We start from the raw sequence: 22,339 nt of genomic DNA, 5'->3' as shown, positions 1-22,339 counted from the left end.
AATATTTGGTTGGGGGTTTTTTGTAATTTTATTAAGTTTCTGAACAGGCACTTACATGAGGGAGTTGGGTTTGCTCTCAGCCGAAGATATCCGCGTTAGGAGTATCCTAGCGTAAAGTACACAGAGTCTTTGCTTTATCAAAGTGCCGCAGTAATAAAACAGTTCTTACAGAAATGTAATTTGATTATTTACTTACTCATAAAGTAAGGTTACCAATGACACTTGCACCGGAGCTGAGAAGCCTTGGTTTAAAGGCCAAGTGAACTACAAGTGCAAGTTGCCTTCCTCACAGCAGGCTTCCATTTGTGCCCAAGCCACAGGTCTGACCACAGACCCCACGCGCTGTGGTGAACAGATGAACACTTAACTCCTTTAAGCTACTTCTTCAAACACTAAATGCCTATGAGATGATGATAAACACAAACAATCTGCTGAGCCAGACAAGCCTCTACGTTTCAAGGCTTGCCTGGCTTTGAATAGCTTTGCAGAAGACCACAAGAAGCTGGTTTGCGCTAAGAGGCGCAGAAGGATGTCCTCTGGGGACATTTTGCCTCTCCTGTCAGCACAGTTAGACATTGACTGTGAAGACAGTGGAATCACGAAGCCAGGAGGAAACACGGTTTCACATATTTGCAAAATAATCAATGTCTCCAGCATTTACTTCATCGATAAGATAACTAGGTTCAAATACTTTACCCGCTCACCACCTGAGGGTGAACTCAACCCTACAGTCACTAATTACTGGGTAACGAGCCCCCAAAAGTTCGGAGCAACTCGTGAAAGACTTAGAGAAGTCTGACAGAGAGCTGGGGGAGAGAGGGCAAAGATGCTTCCCAATATTCTTTGTTACTGACAGATGCAAAGCCTCTCAGAACCGCTGGTCTGAAGGCTCCAGTCGTAGTGCACGTACATGCAGCTTCAGTTAAACCCTGTCTAACGTAGTAATTAGGAGATTTTAGGACAAATGCACCATAAACCTTGATTTTTAGTGTGATTTAGTCAATTGTGTCTTAATGCAGTTTCAAAACAAAACAAAGCAAATAAGCAACATTGGAAACAAACATGCAATAAACAACATGAGTGACAGGAAATGCTTTAGTCTACATTGTAGAGGTGAGCAGCAAAAATCAAATACACCAGCCTACCATGCATGGAAATAACTAGATTTAAGCTTTTGCATACCCAAGTGCATACAACATTATCAAATAAAAGGAAATGTGCAGTATAAAATAGTAGCTTAAGAAAGTTCCAGTGTTTGAGAAAGCACTTTATTTTAAATGTATATACATACTTGAATGTTTAACTGAAGAACGCTTTAGTAGCATGGTAAACGCAGCACTGCAAGATGGAAGGAAGACAGTTGTCATGGGAATTCTGGCCTTCTTTTCCCACAGGCTGCTGCCATCTTTAACCTGCTGAAGCACTGCAAAGTTTTTCACCTTAGACCAGTTCACATTTCAGGCTGCTCAGCAGATGCTTGTGACTCTGGAGATTCAAATCGCTGGTGGAAGTTCGTCCGTTGTTTCCTCAGCTTCTCAGGAGCTTTTCTCCATAAAATTATTTCCTATTTGAGGAAGAAAACACTCTTGAAAACAATAGCTGCCAATAAGGCAACAGCATCAAGTATATGAAGTTCCTGATAAACTAAAACTTTTGGGAAAATAGAAAAGATAACCAAACACAGGAGTCTACCAAAAAATGCATCCCCACTACTTATCAGTGCAGTTCATATAAAAGTAACAGAAAGACACCACCATTAAGTTCACTTATTTAGTTACTGCTTGAGCAATCTTGAGCAGTCACCCCTTCCTTAACTATGCCACCCTCAATTTTAATACTATTAAGGAGTTCAAGAAATTTTTCTTCCTCCTTTTCTCAAAACCCAAAGCCTACCATAGCCACTGAATGCTCCAGCTCCCTCTTGTTTTCCATGTTTAATTATACTGTCTTGTCTGCTTTGTAGTAGGAAGATTTTGATGTAATCCACACAGCTTCTCCCAGTGACCCTTTTGGCTACCCCTTTCCTCAGCATCACCTCACCTTGTCTAACATTTTTAGTGAAACGCCTTAGTCCTTACTAAGACTTTGCAGTTTTGAACCCAGTCTAGTGCAGGAGGGGAGATTTCTCTGCAGGAGTTTAAGGAAGCAGACAAATGCACCAGTAGCTCATTTTACCCACCCAGTGTTTTTTCTGGGTATTCCCAAAGCAAGTTCTATGGTACTGAGCACCCTTATCCTTGCTGGAATAGCATCCAGCATCCCCCTTGGCTCCTTTTCTGCAAGGTGACATCATCTACAGAGCTGTCAGAACACTTGCCAGCAGAAATGCTTGTGCCACTCATGAAGCACAGGTGGCTTCTAACCTGCTGATGGTTCAAAGCAGCATGTAAAACAGCCCAGATAATTCTGCAGCAGGACTGTCATAGTCCATACCTGCTGTTTGAAGTATCGTCTGTCTTCTTCATCCACAAGCACCAGATTTAAGAAGTACCTCACTGAAAATTTTTTGTTCACATCCCTCATTGTTGGAGTTGGGTCATAGCCTGCTAAGAACAATCTTATAGGAATCGATTCACCTGCAAAAACCAGAAAGCTTAAATTAGTTCCTTACAACTGGAATAATACAGTTTCAAAAGACATGCAAAATAAAAGCAGTTTTCCAAGCACTGTCTGTGCTGCTCCTTGGTTAAAAAAAAAACTAAACCAAACTGCACAAGACATAAAAACACCCTCCAAAAATCAGAAACAACACTGAGCACAGAAGCAAGTACCAAATGAAAAGTGAGAACCCTTTCTCAGTGCAAGCATGGTAGCCAGGAAAGCCAGAAGGACCAGTACTTTTAATTCTCTAGAGCTGGTCTACACCATGGAGCCAGGTTTGATGAAAGAATCAGTCATACAATTTCCAGTGGTAAATAAGGGTAAAAGTTACTGGGATCCCAAGGAAATGCCCTAAGTCCACGAAAATGTCTTCTCCAAATAGAAAATGCATCATCATTTCAGCAACCTAAGGAGAAGTGTGGTTTCTCCAGTCAAATAAAAATGTGTAAGTCCTCTCTTGTGCCCCAGATTTTTAAATAGGATTTTAAACACTAAATGCTCCCCCTTTAAAGCAATCACAGTTATTTACCTTTGACTGGTGCACCATCCATTATTTCATACTTTGCAATGGTTTCAGTCTCTGTTGTAGTACTGGGTCCTGGTGAAACAAGTTTTTACTGTGAACACACGCTTGAGTTTTAAACATTCACAAAGTTTTACTGCAACAACTTCCATTCTGCAGCTTTTAAATTAACACAGCCCTGCATGTTTGCTCTTGTCTTGCATGTAAGTCAGACATGGCTAGAGCAAGCAAAACCCTCTCCCAGGCAGGAAATCTTTGTTACTCTCCCCCCACCATGCTAACACAGATGAGGCAAGCACCAGAGCTTCAAAGGAGCCCTGGATATGCAAGCTTTAAATAAGGGACAAGCAAGAGGGTCTGGAATCCTGAAACTGCTCTGCTTGGTGAGCAGTGCTAGCAACTGATACTGCTAGGCCATGCTCAAACAAGGAACTGAAGGGTTATCAGCCAGCTCAAGAGCCAGAAATAAAGCAGAGCTTTCTGCCCTTCCTCTACTGGAAGCTTTCTCATTCTCCATACAAGAAGCTCCCAAGAACCCCAGCTACTGGGGAATGAAGTGTCATGAGGCACAGCCTCCTCCAGCCTTGTTCCAGTGAGTACAAGCCTGATCTGCAATAATCAAGCTGTTTCTGCTTCAAAGCCATTTGATATTTCCATCATATCTGGACAGAAAATGACACATTTCTAGAACATGATTGATTCATGCTAATGATTACCAAGCCCCCTTAACCAGTCAATCCCTGCAGAGGCAAGGGGGTCTTCAGGATGCATTTTACACCTCCTCCCTTGTTCTTTATCAATTAACCACTGTGTATTTATGCCCAAGTTCCATTTACAAGGGTTCACATTTGTGAGGAGTCACAAGAGTCACAACCCCAGAACAATTAAACAGACTGGCAGTGTTGACTACGAAGTATTATTGCCAAAGCACAAAATGCAAATGGTAGTCAAACACCAGTGAGAAAGAAGCTGGTGGAGCACTGGTTCAGCCAGCACTGCAACTACTGACTTCACTCTCCAGGTCTGCATAAGGCTCAACTGGCACACAAGCTGCCATTTCATTTGGACTTTGTTTCTCTTACCAATTCCAGTAATCTCCTTTTTGATCAGCTGCAACTCCATGTGCTGAATTTTTATTCTCACTAAGAGGAAATAAATTTTTCCAACTATCACATCCTTTAAGTGATACCTTTAAGAGAACAAAATGGGGGGTTTTGTTAAAGAATAAACAAGAGTTTTGCACCTTCTTGAACACAAGTCACACAGGCAGTTATCTACCTGGAAACTACTTGGGAGCTTACTTCCCCAGTGAACTAAGCACTTCAGCCAGACCAGAGCAACTGCAATATTTCCAGCATTCCATCAATATCAGTAAAGGAAGTGCTATCAGCCATACTGAAAAGGTGTAAATGCAAAAAATAAGCCTTAATTATTTGCTAGTGACCTTCCTGTTAGTACTGAAGACACAACAGCCCATTGTAACTCAAAAAGGCCTTTGTGTAATTAGTACTTAACATTTTAAGTCTCCAGAAGGTGGTCACCATATATTACATACTTTACCCTTTTATACCAAGTTATTTACTTAATAGCATTTTGCTGTAACACTTACTTTGATTTATTGTATTCAAACTCTATGTGGAGACAGTCTTCAATGCCTACTTCCATTTTGATGGAGTTGTTTACATCTGGGTACGTAGCGAGCTGGTGAACAATCAGATCATATTCTTTCACCAAGTCTGACAGCCGTCTCACTATTGTCACTTTTAGAAAATACCTAGGACAAAAGCCAGTGGATTAGCCAGAATTATTCAGAACTAAGAGCCCTCGTGTTCTGAAGTACAGCTATTCTTTGAAAGACCAGTGTGCAATCTCCTAAGACTAAGTAGAAAAGAGTAAGACACCAAAATACAAGACAAAACACTCACATGTGGGAGTGTTCCCTTCAGTTGTGGGTATGGGTTTTTCTTTTAAAGGACAGACATGGATGGTCTTCACTTGATTGAACTGGAGGAATTTTATTTATACAAACAGCAATGAGCGATTCCGAATTAAGTAGAAAAGACCACATTGTGTTAAAATCCCCACAACTCCAATCAAGGCACAAAAGGGGGCAGCATAATTGCTAAATTATGAATTTTCTGCAGGGGAGGAGAGGAAAAAAAGGTTTATCAGTTACAAACCTCAGTCTGACGTTGGCACCAATGTAGGATTCATATGGCTTTTCAACCTGCATGAATTCAAAGTCATAGTTTCTGCTTTGGGTCAGTTCTCCGGGTAAGGCCAGTTCTTTCACTAAGTTTACAAATTCATGGGTATTGCTTTTGTCATTGAAGAGTTCTAAAGTTAGAAGGTTAAAGGAAAATATGTTTCAGTGTTTCTTTGTAGCCAACAAAATTGTCACTAATTTGGGAGAGTATAACAGAAGCAATTAACTTAAAACACACCTATTTGACCAAATGTTTTATTCGGGTTTTCACATTACCTCCAGTTCTAGCAACCTACAGTTAGCAAGCCTCAAGAACTAACTGGAATGAAGAGAACACACAGAGACCTTCTCTAGCATGGCATTGTTTGTTAATGACAGTTTAGATAGCTTTAATAAGTACTTCTTGCTTTGCATGCTCTGTAATTACCATTGCCTGGTTTTGGCTTCCAGCATTTATTGCTGCAGGGACAAGACCTAAGCAATATCAGGACTGCCTTATTTAGGACAGGCCAGTGATCCTAATCTGGTCTGCAGATGAACATCTAGCAAATAATTTATTATTACTACTAGACTACAGTCAAATGGTTATTATGACCCCTGGTCTAAGTCAGTCATTTGGAAACAAAGGCAGTTTCACAGCAACAGCTTTTCCTGTCCCCAGAGCAGTGTCAGTGATTCATTCCTAGATACGCGTCGTGCAATTCTCACCAAAAATTACCCTAAAATCAAAACCCAAACACTTCAGTATCTAAAAATAAGTTTTTCTACCATTCAAAACTGAACCTCAGCATTGGTAGTTGGTGTTACACAGACTGAAGTTTTTCAGAGAAGAATAAATGAATTAAACAGACCAACTCCACAATTTATCACTGCCAATGTGGTAGAAACTGACACTAACTAGTAACTCCTATTTTCTAATATGACCACAAATTGTCTAAAAATGTACTTAGTTTGCTGGGACAAGCATTTATCTAATGCTGCATATCAAATACTTTTTGTGCCAGTCAGTCAGAAAAGCTGTGCTCTGAAGAGCTGGTTTAAAATACAGCTTTGATATGGAGTTAGTCTGCAGGTAGTGCAGAGATCACTCTACTGGAACGCTTTCTGCATTTCTATACTGACACTTGGAAGGATGCAAGAAAACATGGACAAGTACAAAGAGCAGTAGTTTAAACCACATCTGCATAACTCTGTGGACTTCCAAATGTAGCATAACACAAAGTCCCAATGCATGAATTTCAAGAAACACTACATCAAATTAAATTCACCTAGGGAATAATATGTGTAAGTCAAGAGCAGATGAAAAGCAATCTGTACAGCTATTAGAAGACAACAGACTAAATGAAGGGGACAAACCTGAACTCTATTTTTCCTCTGTCTATATGCCTTACTCCTATCACAGTGCTGCTTTATTCTCAGAGTTTAGTTTTACAACCTCACTGATCAAAACCTCCAAGTATAAAGCAGCAGGTGCCAGGTCTCGGTCACATCTGCTACACAAAACCTCAGACACAGACTGCTGGAGTCTACTGACTGATGAGAAATAGGGAGTTTGTGAAATTCCATTTAAAGTCAATTGTATGAGGCTGAAACTTGAGTAATTACTTCCAAGGGGAACAACAATGTAAAGAGCTCTCTGAGAGGGAAGGAATTTTAGCATCAGCCCAAGGGTGCAGAGAGATTACCTGGACTGGTAAGAAGTTAGATATAATAAAGATTCCTCATAGTTCAACTCTAAGCAGGCTTCAATAGTTGTAAGAAATGTACATTTCTAATAGGTTTTATAAAACCAACTACCATAAAATTTTTTAAAGTATTTTGCTATAAGTTGCTTCATCACTTCTTTTCTCTTCTCTTTCAGAGAAGCCCACAAGTTTCATTTTCCTAAATCTCTAGTGGTTATTAATCCAACTTTTAGCAAGTCTGAGACTCACCAACCCGGTTCTCCCTCCCACGTACTTATCTTTCTCCCAGTGACTTTCTGAGTAGCACAAATTAGTACATCACTTGCTTTAAAGTAAGGAAAACAACTTTCCTCTGGCCCTTATCCCCCAGTGATCAGAACAGGTTGAATTGTCTGAGCCAAACTGCTGATAGTCACAAGTGCCAAGTTCCATAAACCACAAGCACCTAAAAGCCCCTTTATAGCTTAAACTCACCAATTTGTCCTACAAATTCAATCCTGATTCCTTGGTGCTCTAGTCTCTTCCCATGTTTAAGGGAGACGTTCACCTATCAAGGTAAAAAAAAAAAACAAAAAACAAACACAAATTAAAATTTTTTCAACATTTTCACCCTAACACAATCTCAGTAAAAAGGAAAACATATTAGTACAAGCCTATGGAAACCAAGAGCTCTTCTCAACAGCCCTACCTGAAGGCAGCCAATTCAAACAGCTGATGATGAAATTAAGCATTTCCAAGGCACCACTAAAACATTCAAGAAAAATCTAATCATTCACGAGACTGAATTTTTTAACTAAAATTGGAACTCTCAAGTCCCAAAATTAAGTATCCAAGCCAGAGCTCAAGCAGAGGCAGTCGTGATGCTTCAAAGTGTCTTCTGACAGTCACATATGGAAGTTCAAAAATTAAATGCCCTGAGATTGATTCCTTTCAAGTCATGTGAGCTTCAGTCCCTTCTCTGGCAGACAGCTAAATTCTGGTGCTGGCTAAGTCAATGAAAAATAACAGATAATGAAACCTACTGTGAAGACTTTCACTTGTGACTCTGATTCTCAAAAACAGACAAGGATTCCACAAGGTTATGTTGTATTGAAACATGTAAATATTAAGCATATAGAATGTTTTCTTATAAGGCAGAAATGACCAGAGAAATTCCTGTACTTCAAAATCCAGTACACTGTCACTGAGTAGGAAGTAAACCACTGTATAATCCATCTTTGTGGTGAAAAAAAGGATGGGGTAGAGAGAAGCTGTCCAAAATTTTTCTGGTCTCCCAGACCTCCTCATGCCACTATGCCTGTCTTAGCCAAAACTCATCAGGCACTTCTCAGCATCCCCCATACAAGCAAGCAGTGCTCCAGCAGGTCATCATAAGCTTCTCCCTCAGTTTCCTGGGTTTGAAGCTCATCTTGTGGCCCTTCACATCCCTGGAAAGATCTTTCTAGAGAAGCAAGATCTTTTGACAGAAAGGGAAGGCCAGATCAGGAAGATGCCCAGTGATATAAGTCAGTCAAGGTCAAAGATCAAAGTAGGTACTCAGAAGTCAATCTCAGAACTCAACAATACCCAACTCAAGTCTTTTGAAGGAAAAGTGAATTATAACAGAAATGCTCAGAGTGAGAATGGCTCCAGTAAAACAGAGTGAGGGCACGGAGTGCCTAGGTGCAATACTGAATGTAGGGAAATCCCTCTGGCAATCTCAACTTCATTGTCTTCTTTCCTGTAAGAAAAACTCTTGTTAACTCAGCAGTCAGCTGAACTTCATATGTTGCTCCTCTGATGCAATCCAGAAATCACTTCAGGCAAGGCTTAACTTCAGTGTATGCAAGGAAGGCAAGGCTTATCTTCAGTGTATGCAAACTTCTGACTGCCCAGCCAAAAATTACTGTTACCTGTACTGGATTGTGGATTTTGGAGTTGAAAGGGAAGGGGAAGCAGGGGATCCAGTTTGAAACAGTTTTTTTCATCAGAAGCAATGGCAGAATTGCACATCATTGCACAAAAAGCTCATTCATAAATATCAGATGACTAGAAATAAATAGTTATCATTCAAAAATGTTGACTTCTGTCAGCTGCCTGAATGACTGTGGGTAAAAAAACCATACACAGCAAAACAGTTTCCTCTTTGAATAACAACACAAGCTGAAGATGCAGCTCCTACAGCAGTTTTTCATTTACCTTCCAACATGCATTTGCATGCCAGAATCAGAACAGTAATCAATAGTCACTTTTAAATAAAAATTTACCTTTCCTGAAACAGATTCGCCATCGTAGAAGAGAAAATGCTTTTCTACTTTACCATCTTCTGTTTTGATTTCTGCAGGTTTTCGTGTCTCAGCATCATTAAGTACAACATCAATCTCACAAACAGGAACGAAAAGGTTTCCAAGAAAACTCTGGAATAACAAGAACTGGATAAATTACTATGCAGTGGACACTCCATTTTCAATGTGGTGTTTACTTGCAGCTGTACACTATATGCTGGGGAAAAACCATATTTTCTTCCACAAAGTTACAGAGCCATTATGTATCAGAGACCCAAGAAACAGTGGTGACAAAGGACAGCTGTTCATCTAGCAAATAACTGAAATCAGGTCAGTAACAAGCAGTGACAGCTCTTCAAAATACCACATTTATAAAAAGTACACAGCATAATTACCATTACTACCACTAAAAAAAACACTAGAGGAAAGTAGAATGGAAAGAAACAATAACAGGGGATATAATGCAAAGCCCAAAGCACCCCCCTGGCTGGGGAAGGGGACTAGGGATTTTATTTGCTGCCTCTGCCTACACACCACAGGTGTCTTAGCAGACAGCACCAGCAGCTTTGAGAGGCAGCAGTTCTTCACACAGCCACCTCAGCTGCACAAGGCTGCCATCAGAGAGTGGGTGTCCCAGGTGAACCTGTAACACTGCTCCAGGCACAGTGCTTGTCCTCGCTTTCCCTCGGCATTCTCTGTGCTCCAACTTTTGACCGGCACCAAACACAAGAACGCGAGAGATCATCCTTTGATCTTACACAAACGCTTCTTACAAGAAGCTGCAAAACATGTTAGTGGCTCTATGGGAAACTCAACAAGATTAGTACAAAAGCCAACATTTTCCTCCGAAGATTTGGGCACTAATCTGCTTTGATGTACCTAAAGCAGACGACACTTCACTAATTCAGTGTGATTCAGTGTTGATTTTTTTGAGAAACTACACTATGTGCTCCATGAGAACATCTGCTTCAACCAGATGAATTTGGTATACATGAAACAGTCTGTCCTGGTTTTGGCTGGAGTTAACTTCTTCTAAATGTAAGTCCTTCTAGAGTTAATTTCTTCTCAGTACCTGATCCAGCACTGTTTTTTGGATTCAGCCTGAGAATAACATTGATAACACACTGAGGTTTCAGTGGTTGCTAAGTCAGGTTCATTCTAAATCAAGGACATTTTTGTGCTTCATGCTGCCAGTGGGGAGGTACACCAAAGAGCTGGGAGGGAGCATGGCCAGGACAAGTGACCCAAACCAGGCAAAGCGATATTCCACACCTCAGGATGTCCTGCCCAGTGCACAAACTGGGGGAGCCAGCCAGAAGGGGCTGACAGGGGTCTGACATCAGTCAGCAGGTGGTCACCAACTATATTGTGCATCACTCATTCATGTATCTTTTTTATTATTATTTACCATTACTAAATTTTACTTTGATTCAATTATTAAACTGTTATCTCAACATGCAAGTTTTACTTTTGCTTCTCCTCCCCATCCCACCAAGGTGGGGAGATAAGCGAGCGGCTGTGGTGGTGTTTTCTTGCCAGCTGGGGTTAAACAACAGAGTCACTGCCACTTCACCAATTTAACATTAAAAAAAGGAGTGAGAACTCTTTCCAAGACATTCTGGGGACCTGAAGTTTGAAATGCAGCATAAAAAACAAAGAGCCTAGGGGAAGATTTGATCTGAATGCTACTGCTTAGCAGTAGGAACACTGAGTGACTTCATGCTCACCCCTCCTGGAGAAGAGAGGACACAGAACAAGCTGGAGCTATAGAACAGTGATTCACACAAGACTAACCTGACTTTGTATGTGCTCAGCAATCGGCCCCTCTTCAACCCACAAAGATGTGTATGACTCCAACTGAAACACTGTTATATCTACTACACATTCTGAGGTGAAAGCAGCAGCAGATGACCAACGATGCCAGCAGACAGAAGACCAAAATGTCTTCCAAGTCTCTGCCAAGCAGAGATTTGTACAGACTGCTGAAAAATTCTTTTTGTTTTTTAAACAGTGCATACTAGAATCATTACTGATTCTTGGCTTCTGGGGAAGGGCAAGAGAAAAAGCAGAAAGTTTCAACAAGAATTCCAAATTGTAAGACTGTTTTAAACACAAAATACTTTTGAGCATGGCCACATTTTCTCCTTGAAACTGTACTTGTTTTCCAGATTAGTCTTATACTCCCCTCCAACTAAACAAGGAAGCACATTACCTTTAAGCAAACTATACAAGATGCTCTCACAGTACCTTCTGAATTACAGGCTAACCATTTAAATGGTCAACCAGACCAAATATTGATAACACATCCCTTCTTGGGAGACTGCATGTAAATATTTCAACTGCACTCCTTTGAGATTAGCTATAATCTCCCTCAGCGAGAACAGGAACATATGAAATAAAGAAGTCAGCAGCAGGCATCTCCTCCAGCGGCTACCGAAGATACTGCTGCGGGGAAACTATGCAAAACAAGAAGTATTTTAGATAGCTATCATAGGGCTTATTATGTTACAGTTTAAGAGAATGCAGACGGAGAACTGGGGCTTCCAGAAACTGGCCACACGCCAAATGGTTTCGTGCAAAAGGCAGACGCTGGAGATTCTGCGACATCAGGACCAAAACCAAGCTGCGTCCAGCCCCGAAGTGTAAAAGCTGCACTGAAGGACTTGTGGGAATGCCAGCGGCTGACAGAGGGCACAGAAATCCCAGCGACACACGGAGCGCTGAGCAGCCTCCGCACGCACACGACAGAACCACAATGCCAGCGATCCGGACGACTCCTTACAACAGTGTGTTTTTAACCTCTTCATGGGAGCACACCGAGCACCTCGCCCAGCCTGCCGGGCACAAGGCGGCCGCCGTTTCCTGGCGGGTGTGCTCCGCAAGGATCGGAGCCCAGGGCCGCCAGCGCTGCCTCACGGCACCGCCGGATCCCTACGGATCCCCTCCGCACGGATCGGAGCCCAGGGCCGCCAGCGCTGCCTCACGGCACCGCCGGATCCCTACGGATCCCCTCCGCACGGATCGGAGCCCAGGGCCGCCAGCGCTGCCTCACGGCACCGCCGGATCCCTACGGATCCCCTCCGCACGGATCGGAGCCCAGGGCCGCCAGCGCTGCCTCACGGCACCGCCGGATCCCTACGGATCCCCTCCGCACGGATCGGAGCCCAGGGCCGCCAGCGCTGCCTCACGGCACCGCCGGATCCCTACGGATCCCCTCCGCACGGATCGGAGCCCAGGGCCGCCAGCGCTGCCTCACGGCACCGCCGGATCCCTACGGATCCCCTGCGCACGGATGGGAGCCCAGGGCCGCCAGCGCTGCCTCACGGCACCGCCGGATCCCTACGGATCCCCTCCGCACGGATGGGAGCCCAGGGCCGCCAGCGCTGCCTCACGGCACTGCCGGAAGATGCCGATAACCCCAGGTCCGCCCGGGCGCTCTCGCCGCCGGCAGCTGCGCGGGGCACGCGGAACCCGCGTTTCACCGCCAAACCCCGCCCTACCGAGGTCATGCGGGCACTCTTTATCCGCAAACAAAATTAATAACCCCCTAAATACCTGGTTTTGGAAGAAGGAGGGGGAGAGGAGGCACCGCCCTGCCCAGGCCGCCGCCACCGCCGCCGCCGCCTGAGGCGATGGCGGATCGGCGCTGCCCCCACCCCCCCCGCACTCACCATGGTACGCGCCCCCTCCGCACCCCTCATAACCGCCCGTCCCCCCCGCACTCACCATGGTACGCGCCCCCTCCGCACCCCTCATAACCGCCCGTCCCCCCCCGCACTCACCATGGTACGCGCCCCTCCGCACCCCTCATAACCGCCCGTCCCCCCCGCACTCACCATGGTACGCGCCCCTCCGCACCCCTCATAACCGCCCGTCCCCCCCGCACTCACCATGGTACGCGCCCCTCCGCACCCCTCATAACCGCCCGTCCCCCCCGCACTCACCATGGTACGCGCCCCCTCCGCACCCCTCATAACCGCCCGTCCCCCCCGCACTCACCATGGTACGCGCCCCCTCCGCACCCCTCATAACCGCCCGTCCCCCCCGCACTCACCATGGTACGCGCCCCCTCCGCACCCCTCATAACCGCCCGTCCCCCCCGCACTCACCATGGTACGCGCCCCTCCGCACCCCTCATAACCGCCCGTCCCCCCCGCACTCACCATGGTACGCGCCCCCTCCGCACCCCTCATAACCGCCCGTCCCCCCCGCACTCACCATGGTACGCGCCCCCTCCGCACCCCTCATAACCGCCCGTCCCCCCCGCACTCACCATGGTACGCGCCCCTCCGCACCCCTCATAACCGCCCGTCCCCCCCGCACTCACCATGGTACGCGCCCCCTCCGCACCCCTCATAACCGCCCGTCCCCCCCGCACTCACCATGGTACGCGCCCCCTCCGCACCCCTCATAACCGCCCGTCCCCCCCGCACTCACCATGGTACGCGCCCCCTGCGCACCCCTCATAACCGCCCGTCCCCCCCGCACTCACCATGGTACGCGCCCCCGCCGCGGCCCGAGCCCGGCCCCGCGCGCACCAGCACCAGCCGCCCCCGGCCGCGCGCCCCTGGTCATGTGACCTCACGGGTCTCCCGCCAGGCCACGCCCATCCCCCGCCGGGACCACGCCCCGCCGCACGTGACCGCCCCCTCCAGCTCCGCGCCCGCCCCGGGAGGGCGCCGCCTGGCGGCCGGGAGGCGGCAGCGCCCGGGGGTCCCCTCAGGACGTACCCGCGGTAACCAATCTCTCCTTTTGGCAGGACTTGGCGCTCTTTTTCGGGATACGCGGTTGGCTGACCGCTGGAAAAGTGCAGGCGGCTCCCAGCGCGCAGAGGGTTGGAATTTATCCCCTCAGAGCACGATGACTTTCCCACAGAGCTGGCTGCGCGCCCGTCACTGTTGCTCCCCCCACTGGGATGGCTGCTGCACGCGCACACATGAAAAGGCAGTTCAGACTGAACAACAATGCTTTTAGTAAGTATTGAAAGCAGTAAAGATCTTAAGGCAGAGGTTTTTATTGATGCTGGTTTAAAACCGCTTCGTGGCTGTCAGGTGAGGCTCTGGGGAAGAGGCGAGCGAGCGGCAGGTGAGGACGACGTCTCCAGCCCTACAGCAGCAAATCCTCCTCCGACAGCTTTTCCTTCAGCTCCCTGCCTCGCAGGCTCTCCAGGAGAACAGGCAGCTTCGCCTCAGAGAAGCTGTCATTGTCACCAAGCCCCGACCCAGAGGCTGGCTCTGCTTCCACCACGGTACTGGGCCCAGAGCCAGAATCCTCATCTGAGAGAGGGAATATATCGCCCAGCTCCTGGTATCGCTTCATCCTGAAACACAGTGCATTTTTCTCTCTTAGATGAACGCACCAAAGCCTCGCGTTACCGTGGGCGAGCCACGCCGTGACAGGACTGTCAAGGCAGGAATAGTACATTTTGGGGTGCTAGCATTAATGACAATCACGTGGCAAATGAACTTACAAGGACGGGTCTGCCACGGGAGGAAGGATCCTGTTGGCCCCACCGGAGGGCATGTAAAACCAGGGCCCCTTCTCCTCGATGCAGTTGGCAGACCAGGCGTCAGGCCGGCACCTCACCCTCTTGTACCTCGCCCTCTGCATCGGAGCACCTGATGGAATCAGCCACACATTGTCCACGCGGACCAGAACATTATTCACCAAGTCCTACAAACTTTATGAGCACCTAATAAGGCTAAAAGGAGCGGATGAAAGTCATTTGCGTGGCCCTGATTGCTCAACCTCCGGAAAAGTAAAGTAACAATGAAGAATTTTTTTTTAAATGGCTACTGACATCCTAAGTGGCGTTTTTGTCATCAGAGACATCAGGCACATCTCGAACACGGCACCAGGAAGTCCATGAAAAATCCCAGGGAATCCCCTCACACACAGCACCAGGAAGTCCATGGGAAAGCACTGCTGTCACAGCCAGGCTCATCCCCAGCTCACAGTATGGCACAGCCACGGGGGACCTGGGGGCTCAGCCTCCTGCAGCTCTCCTTGAAGGCGGAGGTATGTGAAAGTAATGTGAACACCTCTGGGGACAAGGCACCCAGCAGAGAGCTGGCTCCAGCCATGCCCCTTCAACTTCAACAGGTTGAATTTTGGTGGGGACATGAGAAACTCAAGTGTGCCACGGGAGCAGCTTTGGGGTTTATGGAGGCTCTGGGAGCACTTGCCAGAGGAGAGACAGTTCAGGTGTCTCCTAGACACAACAAGGTTTTGTAAACCCAGGTTTCCAGTTCTGGTGCTCCCCAGGTGCCTGATTGGGGCTGTCACTGAAAATGTGGGTCTTCAAAAAACACCAAAATGACAAAATAAGGATCACATAATAAAGATAGGAGCAGTGACATTTCATCCTTCCTCTTGGTCTCGTGTAATTAATTTGTTCAGAAACCTCCTGGTGCATTCTCAACCTGTTGGCATTTTATCTATTTTTTTCTCAGTTTCCTGGGAATATCATTCTGTAATTACACTTCTCTATTGCCCTATATATTTCCATAATGTACTGGATGACTTTCAGCTACCTCCTACACTCTTCTGTAAAAGAAAAAAGATCTCACAGGTGTAAATTCCTGCTGCCTCTACAGTATATTCCTTTTTCATACCTATTTTCTTCCCCTCACCTATTATTAAGAAGGTTTTTAATAATAACAGTGGCAACAAAACAAACAGCTGCAGCTGAAAAATTTGCAAATAAGCAACACAGAACAAGCAGACCATAATCCCTCAAAGATCAGCCTCCGAGTGGTAATACATACTGAGAGCCTATAGCTATCACAGCTTTGGTTTGTGGACAAATTATACTCTACGTGCTTGAAGAGCAGTTGTTCTCATGAGAAAAAAATCCATGGGGCACAGCATCATGAATCAGTATTTCCCTTTTGTCATTTTAGTGGTGTATGTTGCAATGTTTTACGGAATAAACCGTTTAGTTTCCTCATACTTACAACTAGTTTCCTTTCCTGCTCCCCCCAGAAAGCAGACCGTACGAGTTATGACACGGGAACTGTTACACACTATGTCTGTAACTCCTAACTGAGTAACAGCGGTAACCAGACCACTATGGAAGGGACATTTAGAAAAATATATGTTGAGATATATAGACTGAAAACATACACACATGCAACAAAGTATTTTATGAAGTCTTTTGTCAAAAATTGAAATGCTCCGATTGCAAAAAGCACGTTTTCTTGCCATTCCTCACCCCCCACGCCCCCACCCAGAAAAGGAAACATTAGCAAAACAGACTTTCTGAGTAGATCTCATTACCCCCAAAAGAAGGCCAGTTTGTAAAATTCGGAGGTTGCTTACTTGGCCTCCACTGCATAGCCCAGAAAGAGGATTACCGAGAACAGCCGCCCCATTTTACCTTGTGCTGTGTATCCCACAAAGAGGATTAGACAAACAGCCAGGAAAATCCTCCCGTTACATCTGATAAGGAGCTGCATCTTGGCTGGCATCCCTCTGCTCGCAACCAGCCTTCACCACAGCGTCACACTTCAGAAATAAGACGGAGCGAGGAGATCGACTTTTAGAAAAAGTTTCCAAAACCTCAAACCCAACCCATAAACCTGCGTCACCACTTCCTGATTGACGGGAGTGAGACCTGAACAGAAAAGCCCAGCACTGTGGCCTTCCTGCCTTCATCAGTCCAAACTAAAAGTTCCTCTGCCTTCATCTCCTGTTCTGCCCAAGCAGGACAGCAAACCCAGGACCCATGATGGGCTGAAGGTGGTGCTGCCAGCGGCCCGTGGTCAAGGCACACATCCCACCCGGTCTCTGCCCAGTGCTGAGAGGGCTCCAGAGTGAAAAGGCAGTGCTTAATGTTCCCTGATTTTAGGTCAAAAACTGCATTTTTGCATTGGCACTGGCACTGGCACTGCTTTTCCCTGCCTCAAGCCCTCACCAGTCCACCAGACTGGTTAGAAGCCAGCTACTCAGAGTCAGTGCTTGTTTCACTAACTGGGGAATCATCTTTTTCCACAGAAGTAAATTATCTCTGGAATCTCATGCCAGGCTTGAGGTTTTCTTTTTTTTTTTTTGAATGCAGAATCACAGCTATTCACAGTGGAAGTGAAAAAAATGTATAATATGTCCTGGTAGAAACATATCATCTCCTTCTGGAAGAGCACAGGCAATTTGCTTGGCCAGATTATCATTGTGTGGTGCAAGTGCCCCAGGGAACGTGGCAAAGGGTTTAGATCACGTGTGGCTCCACAAGGTACACATCTGAAAAGCCATGAAAGCTCTTATATAGACAGAAAAATAGAAGCTCCCTTTCAGCTGGCTCATACCTTTTGCTTGCCTTTTGGCTGTGATTAAACCAGGCTTGAGTTCACTTCAGAAGAAATGGCAAACAGAGAGCTTATCAAGGCAGTGGAGTTTTTTCTGTCGTACAGAGTGCTGCTGGATTAACTGGGGCACTGAGGTGTGGGCCCCACGTGCTGCAGAACCCTGTTGCTCCTGGGGCTGATAGTGCAAGTTGTCTGTGGTAAATCTATTTTTATGTGGTGGAAAGTCCACAGAGGCCCCCAGTGGGGATCTGGGCTGAGCCGTGACTTTCCCCAGGGCATGGTGTTCCACCAAAAGCCCATGAAGCAGCAGAAGAGACTCCAGCAACTCCCTCCCCTCTCCAGGCTGGGATTTACCACCGGACTGAGGAATTGAGTTGCGTGTTCAGCTTTCTGACCCTCTGCACATGGGCTTTTTTCTCTGGCATGGGAAAAATAGGAGACTCAAACCAAGCAGGTGCAGAAGGACTCACGTGCAGTGGGTTTTATTACCACCCTCACTTCTACTTCGTCTTTTTAGCATCAGCTCATTTTTCTTTTCTTTTGGTTTAAGGCAGTGCTCAGCATCAATAGGAAGCTGGGCAACCACGGGAGGGAGATGATCAGCCTCCCCTTGCTGGAGGCTGCGGAAACCATCCCTGCAATAGCACCTCTCACCTTCTGCTGATCACGGGTACACGCTGAGCTGTTCCACACCCCTCCTCCGTGCACAAACAGCCCCCGTGTGAGAAACAAAAACTCCACTGGCTATTTTTGCATTTTCCACCATGGCACTGGATGCCCATGGGATGAAGCCAGAGCGATGCCCAGCAGTGGGCACAGTCATGGGCAACTGAGGATTCCACCCACCCAGCTGGGGGAGCTGCTGTGGGTAGGGGAGCCGCACATTCCCTGTATTTGGAGGGAGATCTCGAGTTGTCTGTCTTGTACCATCAGCTGATGGGGGAACTTGTAGCACTGGCAGTTTTGCCACACAGTTTTGTTATTTTTTTCTGTGTCTGCAGCACACCTCAGGAAATGAGATCGCTTTACAATTGGTAGCTGTGGGAAGTCCAAAGCAAATGTTTCACCCCTGTCTCACGTACATCTGTGTAACAGGGCCCTGAAGCCTGCGGGGGGAGCAGCCTGTGCCCATCTCCTGCCCTGCTGCGCTCTGCCAGTGCCCACATCCTGCTGCGCTTGGCAAGTGAAGCGTTTTCCACCTTCCTAAAAACATGGAAGTGATTGGAGACCTGGATCTGAAACAGTCTGGGATGTGCAGGAGTTAAAAGTAAAGCATGCCCTTTGCGGAGTGCCGTGGGATGCCCAAGGAACACCATCTGTAAATCACTCAAGACATACAATGAAAATAATCAGCTCTAATTTTAAAAAATCTCATCTTAGGCTAGAGGCCACAAACTGCTTCAAGTTAACAAACTTTCTTTTTTTAAACAGAGAACAACACATGAGCTAAACTATATTGGAACACTGACCTTGAAACATGCCATGGCATGACTATCAGAGTTCAAGACAAACAGGATTTTAAGTTAAATATTTTAAATCCGCAGAGAAGAGCACAGTCACCATATGAAGGTCAGCTACCTCAAATTTGCCTTCCATAAACTGTGAGAAAGATTCATAGGATAATGTTCTTCCTGCATAGATCCTGTGTATGCAAACTGAAAGATTAAATATCCCAACAGAACAGGCCTACAAAAAGAAGCAAATAAACGAGGAGCAGGTATTTGAGAGCACGGTTTGCTCCTGGCCTGCACTGAAGTGCTGCCATTATTTTCAAATCACAGCAGATTTCTTAACCTGCAAAGCTCTTGCTTTTGCATTTTTGTAAGGCATTAATTTGGGGAGTGGGGAGCAGGTGGAGGGAGAAGGCTGCCTTGACACTGTGCACCCAGACCCCTGAGCAGACACCCAGGACTTCCCCTTAAATGCCTGAAAAATCTGGGAGTAGTCTTACAATAAACACTTCAAAATCTAAAGTGAGGAACTGCTCCTTAGTAGTAACTTTCAGGGCTGTTGTATCTCCCTCAGGAGCTCAGGACTAATCACTCATTTAGTAACATCACTAAATGTGGACCACACTGCAGGAGTGCCTGGCACAAGGATATCTGCTCTGCTGAGGAAGGCAGAATATGGGGCAAAAGGAAATCCCAGCAGGAGCCCAGCGGGGCATCACAGGCGTGGTTCAGCCAAATCGTTGGACATCAACCCCTTCTCTGCTCGAGCCCAGGTAAATGCTGAGGGAGCAGATTGGTCCAGAGGAGTAGTCTGGCGTAGCAGTGTCAGGCCACTCCCTCTGCTGCTTTTCCTCAGCAGGCAGCACAGGTTTACTTTGCTGCCTGAATTCCTGACAGGCAGCCAGATGGACAGACGGACTCCCATGGGTGCAGGGGCACCCCCAGTCCTGGTGCTTATCAGGGAGGCTCGAAGGCAAGGCACTATCTGTCCAGGCAGGGTGCTGATAAAGAAGTTTCTCATTGACAACTGCTCAGAAAACAGATAAAGCCTAACTGCTGTGGGGTCGCTCTGCTCTCAGGGTCAGGTTTTCCCCTGCCTTAGCTGATAGGAGCTCGGCCCTGGCTTCCATGGGAATCCAAGCTGACCCCTGCACCCCTCAAACACTCGTTCCCATGGAGCAGCAAAGCCAGCAGACAGCTGGAGCAACTGGGAGGGTCCTGAAGCGCTGGGCCCTGCCTGTGATGCTCAGCTCTTTATTTGCTCTGCCGAGAAAGTAGAAATACATATTTTTTACAGGTCACTGCTCTGGGGAGTAGCCAGTACAGAAAAGGCTACATCTGTTACAAACAGAGCTGGAAACAAGAGTGAAGAGAGAATGATGGCAACAGAAAAAAAATAGGGGCTAGAGCACCGGGGAGAGTGTCTGAATGGCAGCCAGCTTCAACACAAGGAGAATTTCTTTTGCCCATCTCGCCTTTTAGGAAGGCAGAACAGTTTTCTTCCCTGACACTCACTGCTGAAGTGGGATGAGATTCATGAGACCTGGATATCTAACAAGCCTTGAGCACATTGGTCCATCTCAGGGATACCCATGAGCTGCACTGTTAAATGCCCAAAATCACCCTTGATGCCCTTCAGAAGTGAGCTGCCCTCCAGGCAAGCAGTTCTTCTGCCACCAGCTCATGTTCAACCAACCAACCTTTGGGGACTGAGAGCAAAAATCTCTCCTCTTCAAAATAGCAAAGAGCTGGCAACCCAGAGAGAGAGGTTTGGGTCCAGCTGGGGTAATTTCTAAATCCAGCCCTGAGTAAAAATTAATTCTCAACCTGGATCACATCTGAACTCAGCGCCTGAGCCGTGTTCACCCCTGCTCCCAGAGCATCACGGCCCAGGCAGTCCAAGGCATTCCTCGACTTCTCGTGCCTCCCTCTCTCCTCTGAGGGCAGCATCAAGGCCTGGTCCTTGCAGATAAGATTTGGATCTTGTAAGAAAGCACTGAAGAAACTTATCCTGTAGAAATCAGGCACTCACTGCCATCTAGATCTCACAGAAGAACAACTCCTTTTTTCTTCCCATGGTGAAGGTCAACAAGTGCAGGGGGAGATCTTTGCTGGAAAGCCACAACTTCATCAAAAGTGAGCACAGCTGCTGACAGACAGGAAGCTGCCAACGACCTTTCCCCATCGGCAATCTCCCCTCTCTCCCAGAAACTTAACCAAGCAACAGGCCTGTCCTTCAGGTGAAAAAAGCAGCTTTCCTTGCTGCTGGGACTGCTGATGCTTTCTGTTTCCACCTGCTGAAGCACAGAAGTAAGAAGGTTTTGGCTGGCAATTTCAGGACTAAAAGTTTAAAAGCAACAGCTTGTTAAGATATGACACAGCAGCCAAGCTCTGGTTACTGATTAGGGAGGCAATTTCGGCAGCTGACTGTCCTTTACAAGTCCATCCAGAGCAGCACCAGCCCTGCAGTGCAAGCAGGACCTGCACAGCAGAGCAAGGGGTCACACAGGATTTGTTGGGAAACTGCCCCTAAACCCAGAAGGAATTAACAAGGGAGAGAAGGATGGTGGTACAAAGACGTTTTCAAAGCAAAGCACGGTGCCCTTTCCTGCACTGCTTCTCAGGAACTGTGAACCAGTTGGTGTTGCTGTGTGTTCCTGCTTCAAGCCCAGCTATCCAGGAATTAGGCCCAGCTATTTTTCCATCAGATGGTTTCTCCAGCACAGGACAGCCTCACACGAGTGAGCTTCTCAGCAGCTTTTAGATGCTTTTTGTTAGCCCTGGGCTCTTGCCCATAGATCCACCCCAAGCAGCTCACCTTGCCTCCACTGCCTGCACAACTCAAACTTATTTCTATGTACAAGCACCACTGGTGACACAGACAAACTTCACACCTTGTGTGGGGAGAGAGGACGTCAGTAAATTTGGGAAGATGAAGAGGAACTGGAAGCAGTGATTCTCCTGTGGAGGTCTCCCCATGAACCAGACCTGCTGCTCCCATCCTGTGTGTAGAGTGGAGCAGAGTTGGTGTTTGGGCTCCAGTTAACCAGCCTGGAGTTGTAGCTTTGTGATCTTCACTGAATTGTTGCAGAAAGAGGTGAATTTATGTTTACATTAAAAGAGAACAGTATTTTTTTCCCTATCAACCAAGGCAGTTATAGGCATTTCTTAGCTAGCTTTAAGCACATTTGATTTAGTAGAAGCATCCTTTTGTTTCGAAATGTGACAGAAGAGAAGCATGAGGAAAAGCAGGAAAATCACCTCTGCCACAGGAGCCTCTCCCCCGTAGGACTGGCACTCCCCAGG

General features: G+C 46.7%; 2 protein-coding genes across 5 annotated transcripts; both read right to left on the bottom strand.

Annotated features, from left to right (window-relative positions):
* Positions 1-25: 25 nt before the first annotated feature.
* VPS26A (VPS26 retromer complex component A) lies at positions 26-13,884 on the bottom strand. 4 transcript variants are annotated; one of them, XM_068196904.1, is made up of 10 exons: positions 13,780-13,852; positions 13,170-13,183; positions 9,262-9,411; positions 7,490-7,562; positions 5,305-5,461; positions 4,734-4,898; positions 4,207-4,313; positions 3,131-3,199; positions 2,434-2,576; positions 26-1,564 (listed from the first exon to the last, which is right to left on the bottom strand). In XM_068196904.1, the coding sequence occupies exons 2-10, from the start codon at positions 13,170-13,172 to the stop codon at positions 1,451-1,453; spliced, it is 981 nt and encodes a 326-aa protein (XP_068053005.1). In that variant the 5' UTR covers positions 13,173-13,183; positions 13,780-13,852; the 3' UTR covers positions 26-1,450. The 4 variants fall into 4 exon arrangements, with proteins under 4 accessions (XP_068053005.1, XP_068053004.1, XP_068053003.1 ...); XM_068196903.1 differs by lacking the exon at positions 13,170-13,183 and having other exon boundaries at positions 13,772-13,884; XM_068196902.1 differs by lacking the exons at positions 13,170-13,183; positions 13,780-13,852 and adding an exon at positions 13,006-13,055.
* Positions 13,885-14,269: 385 nt separating this feature from the next.
* Positions 14,270-16,818, bottom strand: SRGN (serglycin). The gene is made up of 3 exons (XM_068196900.1): positions 16,658-16,818; positions 14,750-14,897; positions 14,270-14,599 (listed from the first exon to the last, which is right to left on the bottom strand). The coding sequence occupies exons 1-3, from the start codon at positions 16,746-16,748 to the stop codon at positions 14,386-14,388; spliced, it is 453 nt and encodes a 150-aa protein (XP_068053001.1). The 5' UTR covers positions 16,749-16,818; the 3' UTR covers positions 14,270-14,385.
* Positions 16,819-22,339: the final 5,521 nt, after the last annotated feature.

Source organism: Anomalospiza imberbis, chromosome 8 (genome assembly GCF_031753505.1).
Source record: "Anomalospiza imberbis isolate Cuckoo-Finch-1a 21T00152 chromosome 8, ASM3175350v1, whole genome shotgun sequence".
NCBI lineage: Eukaryota > Metazoa > Chordata > Aves > Passeriformes > Viduidae > Anomalospiza > Anomalospiza imberbis.
This window is presented reverse-complemented; position numbering and strand designations above follow the sequence as displayed.

Excerpts from the sequence above, each read along its gene's own strand:
- VPS26A (XM_068196902.1), bottom strand. The coding sequence starts at position 13,035 with ATGAGGGGTGCGGAGGGGGCGCGTACCATG. Across the intron at positions 7,563-9,261 it reads GCGAATCTGTTTCAGGAAAG|GTGAACGTCTCCCTTAAACA; the intron begins GTAAATTTTTAT and ends TTACCTTGATAG. Across the intron at positions 1,565-2,433 it reads GACGATACTTCAAACAGCAG|GAAATAATTTTATGGAGAAA; the intron begins GTATGGACTATG and ends TTCCTCAAATAG.
- SRGN (XM_068196900.1), bottom strand. The coding sequence starts at position 16,748 with ATGCCAGCCAAGATGCAGCTCCTTATCAGATGTAACGGGAGGATTTTC. Across the intron at positions 14,898-16,657 it reads TGTGGGATACACAGCACAAG|GTGCTCCGATGCAGAGGGCG; the intron begins GTAAAATGGGGC and ends TGATTCCATCAG. Across the intron at positions 14,600-14,749 it reads CCCGTGGCAGACCCGTCCTT|GATGAAGCGATACCAGGAGC; the intron begins GTAAGTTCATTT and ends ACTGTGTTTCAG.